The following is a 7,319-nucleotide window of genomic DNA, read 5'->3' on the forward strand; positions in this document are numbered from 1 at the left end:
GCACATTGTACTTGTGCATTGGGAACATCTCTTAATGACAACATACATGCATGGGAGATGCTCCCAATGCATGGCTAAGTGTGTTATGAGATTGGTGTACAGAGCACATTCGATCTCAACACAAGTGTGCAAACTTAGGTGTGTAGCCAATCACAAGCGAACACACTAGTGTTTCTATATACATGAGGCTCATAACCCATGTGGGTCCCAAGCATAAGGAACATTGATGAGTTAATTTACAATTGGTTACACAACTAGGTCCACACACTTGTATTTGCGCTAGATCCAGACCCACCTTTGTTACATAAGTTCTAATAAGAATCTTAAAATTATTGTCTTCATTGTCATCACTTTTAATTCATCAAATTCCCTTCAATATGACCTATGATAAGGTATTAACTCCCATTCTCACATTAAATCCCATATTTAAGGCATTTTTGTTTTCTACCATTGAATTCCTCCAATTTTGCATAAAAGATTCACCATATGGTTATACCACATAATTTTATTTGTATAAAAAACTATATTTTTAAATCTAACAAAAGAAACTATTCTTCTATTTGGGTAGTAGGTGAGTGGCCTAATGTTATATAACATAGATTAAAATATCAACTAATAATTATACAAATATATAAAAATTGTAAGATATATATCATGCACAAATTTATAAATTTGAAGTGTTAAGATAGTTATTCTCTTATTAATATTTTATTTGTATAAATTTCTTATGATTAAAATCACCATTTGATGTAAATTTGAATTTGATAGATTATTTATTTCATATAGTTATAAAATGCTAATTTGAAATATTATTTCTTTTATTTTTTAGTTGGAATTGTTAATCATAAATATGTATTATTTGTTTGGATGAACACAAAAGTTAGTAAAACATATTTTATTTAATTAAATAACACAAAAGGCAAGATGACTTAGCTGGGGTGGTAGGGGAGAGAAAATGAGAGAGGGTAGGTCAAAAGAAGGGAAATGTCTATTTTAACATGTAGGGTCAGGTGCTCATAAACATGGGTCTCTCCTTAATAGGGGAAGAACCAGGAAAATGAGAGGGAAAATAGATGAGTTGTAGATCTGGATCTATATTTAGGAAAAGTTTTTGTTATTGGTAACCTAGCCTATTGACATGTGGTTGGCTTTGCAAGGTTTTTGGCCTTTGTAACTTTGATAAAGTGGAAGACTATGAACACCTTCTATTATATATATAATCAACATTTAAACTCTAGCACCAATTGAGAATAGATCCTAAGAGGAAGAAGAAAGTAGAAGGACAAGAATAGAAAATGGGCTCCAAATTGAATCTTCAAATTGTATTTCAATTGTTCTTTTTGTTGTGTGTTGCAGAGGCCCAAGATTTTGACGTGACAAAGTATGGTGGAGCAGCCGGTGCAGACATCACACAGGTTAGAGTTTGACAGACTTTAATGATATTTACTCAATATGTAGAATGCCAAATTCATTATAAGTTTTGTTTTGTATGTATAAACACAAACAAACTCAAGGCTCTGTTGAACGCTTGGAAAGATGCATGCGCAGCAACAGGGACAGCTCAAGTTATTATTCCAAAAGGGACGTATACATTGAATGAAGTGAAGTTTCTAGGACCCTGCAAAGGACAAATAAACTTTCGGATTGAAGGGGTGGTACAGGCTCCAGCCGATCCATCTGCCTTTAAATCCGATGCCTGGGTTGTTTTTGAAACCATCACTGGCCTCACAGTGTTTGGAGGTGGAACCTTTGATGGCCAAGGACAACAGGCTTGGAAAGCGAACGATTGTAGCCTACATTTTGACACTTGTCGGCTACTGCCAACAGTGAGTTTTTTCGATGAATTAAGTACAATTAATCCAAACTCTATTTTGCTTACTATTAATGATATGACATTAAAATTTATTAAACTTTTGTTTTGGTACAATTAACAGAACGTAAGATTCAACTTTATCACCAATGGTGTCATCCATGACATAACCTCATTGAATAGCAAGATGTTTAACCTTTTTCTATTTGGTGGAAACAATGTGACTTTCCAACATGTCACCGTCACAGCACCAGAGAACAGTCTTAACACTGATGGCATCCATGTTGGAAGATCAACTGGAGTGAAAATTTTGGATACTACAATTGGAACAGGTGATGATTGCGTCTCAGCTGGTGATGGTACTAAAGATTTAACTGTCAGCAAGGTAACATGTGGACCAGGGCATGGCATTAGCATTGGAAGTTTAGGCAAATATGACAATGAAGAACCAGTGGTTGGAGTGCATGTAAGTGATTGCACTTTGACAAATACGGCTAATGGTGTGAGGATTAAAACATGGCCCAACTCTAAGCCTGGAAGTGCTTCCGATATCTCTTTTATTGGTATAGTTATGAACAATGTCTCTAATCCAATTATCTTAGACCAAAACTACTGTCCACACGCAATCTGTGACAAGGCAAGCAATTTTTTTTACTTAGTATTAAGGGAAATTTAGTACAACATAAAGATTTAGTGGGTTTAATGATATATTTTTTTCCTGTTTTCTTCTTTGCAGCAACCATCACGTGTTAAGGTGAGTGGAGTTAAATTTGAAAACATTCATGGCACTTCGGCAACACAAGAATGTGTAATAATTTCATGCAGTCCAGCTGTGCCTTGTGAGAATGTGGAGATTGGAGAAATCAACTTGGTTTATAATGGACCACTAGGACTCGGAAATTCTACGTGTTTAAATGTCAAGCCCACTTTTACTGGCCATCAGGTTCCACCTATTTGCGTTCCACCCAATGTAGGAACAACTGCGTGAAGGATATTTAATAATTTATGTATTTTCTACATGTTTTAATTAAATAATTCAAATTTTGATGTGTGTGCAATGCTATTTTGCTATTTTAGAACTTATATGTAACACAAAATTAGATGTGGGTTTACAATTTACAAAACCCTCCCTAAATTTGCATTGTTCCCATCCCTACATCTAATATAGGATATCTCCAAGGCTTTAAATTAATTTTACTTCCTTTAATCAAGGGATCCTTCTAATTGGTAGTTGGCACAATCATCTAATAACTTGGATCTCATTAAAACTTGAGCTTGATAAGGGAAAGAAATTCCTAGGGCCTTAACAAAGTTCATTAAGGTTCTCCAAGTATTTATTAAGATCATCAAATTCATTTAGTGAGATATCAAAGTGTAGTCTAACACACCCAAAATTGGTCTTATTGTTGCCCCAAGTAGCCTAACCTAAGAGGAAGGTGCCAACAAAGGGTATATAACCAATTGCACTTCCTAGGTGCTAGCAAGATTGTTATAATGGATAATCTTATAGGTCTTATCATTAATTTTACAACATGACTTCAATTTCTTACTTAAAAGACTAGATACCCTTGGATAGTCTTTATGGGTCCTATCCAAAACTTTCATTGTGTTCTATCTTAGAGTTGACAGTCATCCACTTTCTTCGTCTATAATTTCAAAAATGCATCCTCTTTTAGGATATTGTTCTATTCACAAGAAAAATATATCCAATTCACTATTTGAAGCCTTTATTTGCTATTCATGATGACAACAAGTTTTCTAGAAATAATAACAATTGTGGCCATGTCCGATAAACAGCTACCTCGTATTCAAACAACCTCTAGAACCAATTGGTTAAGAATTTCTAGCAAGAAAGAACAATCTCAACTGGCATGGCATGATTTCTATCCCCCAAATTATCTATTAGCTTCAACCATCTTTTCCCTAATAAAAAACCCACCTCGATATAACAAGGAATACTTTGTGCTATTGTCAAAAGTTAAGCAAGGAGATGAGTGTGGAATGTAGAAAGAATGATCATTGCCTCCTATCAGCAAAGAGATTATACGAGTTCCTGGAGTAGTCATCCTCTTCCTTCTTCTATGTTTCAAAAAGTCAAAATCAACTTTCAAGACTACTTTGTGAAGACACAAATTCAGAATGATGAACCATTTTGTTTGGGTCATAGAGTTGTATTTATTTTACCCACTTTTGTATATGTTGAAGTGTGCTTCTCGTTTGTATATTTTATGTATTACTTAAATATTTAAATTATGAAATATTTAACAAGACTAAATTTTAAATAGGTAAAATAATGAAATCATGTAATAAATTTAAAAAATTTCTTAAAAGTGCAAAAATAATTACAACACATTTCATAATATTCATATTAGTAATAATTTAATATTTGACAAAAATAATAACGAATTATGTGTACAAATAGTACTAATTATAATTTTACAGATTATTAAATTCAATGAATAATTAATATTTTAAAAAATTAAATAAGAATATTATTTAAATAACTAAATAATATTGTAAATAACTAATTTCACTCATACTAATTGATAATTATAGAAAGTAACTTTCAAAAAGTTAATATTTATTAGTACTAATTTTGTGATAATAGTGTATATTTGTTATATATTTAAATGTACTAAAATTAATATTTATTTTATTTTTTGATAAATATATTTTCAATAATTATTAATAAATCTATTTTATTTTATTACTTAATAGAAAATTGTTAATAATTATTGGAGATTAAACAACTATTATTTAACTTTTGAAATTCAATTTATTGTTTTTTTCTTATAAATTTGTTTTTAGTATTATGTACATTTTATAATTTATTGATTAATATTTATTAGACATTAAACTATTATTTGAAATTACAATATTTATTAACTAATTTAATATATTTTTAGTATTTATTGCATTTTTGTAATTATTGTATTTTCAGTGTAAATTTATTTTCAATAATTGTGTATTTTTGCTATAAATTTTCAATGATTATTGGAGATTAAACTATTAATTTAGCTAAAATTAGGAGTGTTCAAAGATTGGTTCAGTTTGATTGTAGGTAGTTTTGCCTATCAAATCAACTTGGTAAGGTCGGGAGTTTGTCACCCAAAACTAACTAACCATTAGTTAAAACCCATCAACTCGGGATGTATCGGTTTGGGTCTATTTTTGATTTCGTTTGTTTGTTCAAAATATTTAAGCTTAAAAATTGAATTTAAATTTAATAAATTGTAGTGGTATTATTAAAAATAAATTAAAAAAGAATTAAATTTATGATATAAAATATTTTAGACTAAGAAATATGGGAACTTTCCCACTTTCCAGTATTAAAAAATCATATTTAAAATATAAAATATTAATATATATATATATTATATATATATATATATGGTCGGGTCGCCTTATAAATGGCTAAACCGAAACTGACCTAAAATGATCGGGTTGGAAAGTTGTTTAACCAAAACCAATAGGAAATACTAGAAATCCAACCAACTCGATTGGAGTTCTATTAAATTGGTTATTAAAAATTTAAAATGTAAAATAATTATATATTCTTATGCATTTCTATTGTTTAGCTTTCACTTAACAAAGCCCGTGCATTGCACAAGTTCCCGCTAATTAATGAAAGTTTGATTAAGTAAATAAGTTGTAAAATATATGAGATGTTTTAGTAAAATGAAAACTATAAGTAGGTTTAACTAAATATGTAAAACTATAAGGTATGTTCTATTAAATGACCCTAATAGAAACACATAAGATTATACAATTGTTTTATATTTTCAATTTTTTAAATAATTAATAATTATTCATATTTTATATACTATATTTAAAAATTTTTTTATGATACAAAAATAACAATAATTAATTTCAGTTAGGTTTATTCATCGATGAAACTGACCAACCCGATTGACTCGACCCGAGTTAGTTGGTTTTCAAGTATTTTAAGTCGACTTTGGTTCAAAATTTTCCCAATTCGACCAAGTTGGATTAGTTTCACTTTGGTAATTTATAATCGACCAAAATCAGACGACCTAACCATGGATATATATATTAATATTTTATATTTTAAATATAATTTTTAATATGGAAAAGTAGGAAATTTCCCAATTTTCTTAGTGTAAAATGTATTATATCATAAATCTAATTTTTAAATTTATTTTTTAATAATTGCACTATAATTTTTAAAATTCAATTTAATTTTTTAAGTTTAAATATTTTGAACCAACTAACCAAACCAACACAACTTGAGTGGAGTAAGTTTTTACAAAAGGTCAGTCGTTTCAGCTGACCAACTCCCCAACCTGACCAGGTCAATTTGGTTGGCCAAATAGCCTACGACCGAACCGAACAAACTCATGAACACTCATAAATTCAGCTAAATTAATAGTCTCATCTCGGATAAATAACAATAGTTTAATCTCCAATAATTATTGAAAATATATTGGTAATGAAAAAATACAATAAGTACTAAAAATATATTAACTTAGACAATAAATATTATAATCTCAAATAATAGTTTAATCTCTAATAAATATTAATCAATTAGTTATAACAAAAATACAATAAGTATAATAAATTAAATTTAAAAAAAATCAATAATAGTAGTTTAATCTCCAATAATTATTTAAAGTTTTCTGTTAAATAATAAAAATAAATCAATTTATACATAATCATTGAAAATATATTTATCATAAAAAGCATTAAATAATTACTGAAATGCAATAAATATTAATTTTAATATATATAATTATATAATAAATATAGATTAAGAGTTTAAAATTATAATTCATAAATATTAGTTTTTTTGAAAGTTATTTTCTCGAATTATTACTTGATGTAAGTGAAATTAGTTATTTACAATATTATGTAAAAATATTAAATTATTGTTAAATTCAATATTATGTTTTAATTACTTTTTCTAATTTTTAGATTTTTTTTTAAATTAATTATCCATAAAATCATAATTTATACTATCATTACATAGTTTCATTATTAACTTTGTAATATATTAAATTATTATTATTTTCACTTTTATGTTATAATTATTTTTCTAATTTGAATAATTTTTTTAAATTTATTACATGATTTTGTTATTTTAACTATTTAAAATCTACTTATGATAAATATTTCATTATTTGAATATTTAAATAATCTATAATTTTTTTATTTTTTATTTGAATTTTATTTATTTAAATCTATTACAAATTATTAATTATTTGAAAAACATTTAAACTGATAATCTAGAATAAAATCATAATTTAGATTGTTAATACATAATTTCGTGTTATATTTTGTTAAAGTATAAAATTATTATTTTGTGTTTTTAATAAATATTTTAAAGTTATTATATAATTTTGTTAGAATATTTAAATAATTCTTAAAATTCTAATCCAAACTTTCTTTAGATAGATATAGATAAAAAGTAGGAGAGGGGATAAATAAGAATTAGAGATAATTTTGGAGAAAGTGGGGGATAGTGGGAGAGGTAGTTTAGGAGAAGAAATTA

At 27.6% G+C, this 7,319-nt stretch overlaps 1 protein-coding gene across 1 annotated transcript; it reads left to right on the forward strand.

The window, feature by feature from the left end:
- The first annotated feature begins 1,244 nt into the window (after positions 1 to 1,244).
- On the forward strand, positions 1,245 to 2,501 carry LOC148803054 (exopolygalacturonase-like). The gene is made up of 3 exons (XM_088897359.1): positions 1,245 to 1,415; positions 1,515 to 1,826; positions 1,935 to 2,501. The coding sequence occupies exons 1-3, from the start codon at positions 1,296 to 1,298 to the stop codon at positions 2,484 to 2,486; spliced, it is 984 nt and encodes a 327-aa protein (XP_088753485.1). The 5' UTR covers positions 1,245 to 1,295; the 3' UTR covers positions 2,487 to 2,501.
- The last annotated feature ends 4,818 nt before the right edge of the window (positions 2,502 to 7,319 follow it).

Source organism: Nelumbo nucifera, chromosome 1, assembly GCF_055504915.1.
Source record: "Nelumbo nucifera cultivar China Antique chromosome 1, China Antique-T2T, whole genome shotgun sequence".
Taxonomy (NCBI): domain Eukaryota; kingdom Viridiplantae; phylum Streptophyta; class Magnoliopsida; order Proteales; family Nelumbonaceae; genus Nelumbo; species Nelumbo nucifera.

What these genes read in the sequence shown, in the direction of transcription:
- LOC148803054 (XM_088897359.1), top strand. Translation starts at nt 1,296, where the DNA reads ATGGGCTCCAAATTGAATCTTCAAATTGTATTTCAATTGTTCTTTTTG. An exon ending in CCGGTGCAGACATCACACAG is followed by an intron (nt 1,416 to 1,514) that starts GTTAGAGTTTGA and finishes AACAAACTCAAG; the next exon opens with GCTCTGTTGAACGCTTGGAA. An exon ending in CTTGTCGGCTACTGCCAACA is followed by an intron (nt 1,827 to 1,934) that starts GTGAGTTTTTTC and finishes TACAATTAACAG; the next exon opens with AACGTAAGATTCAACTTTAT.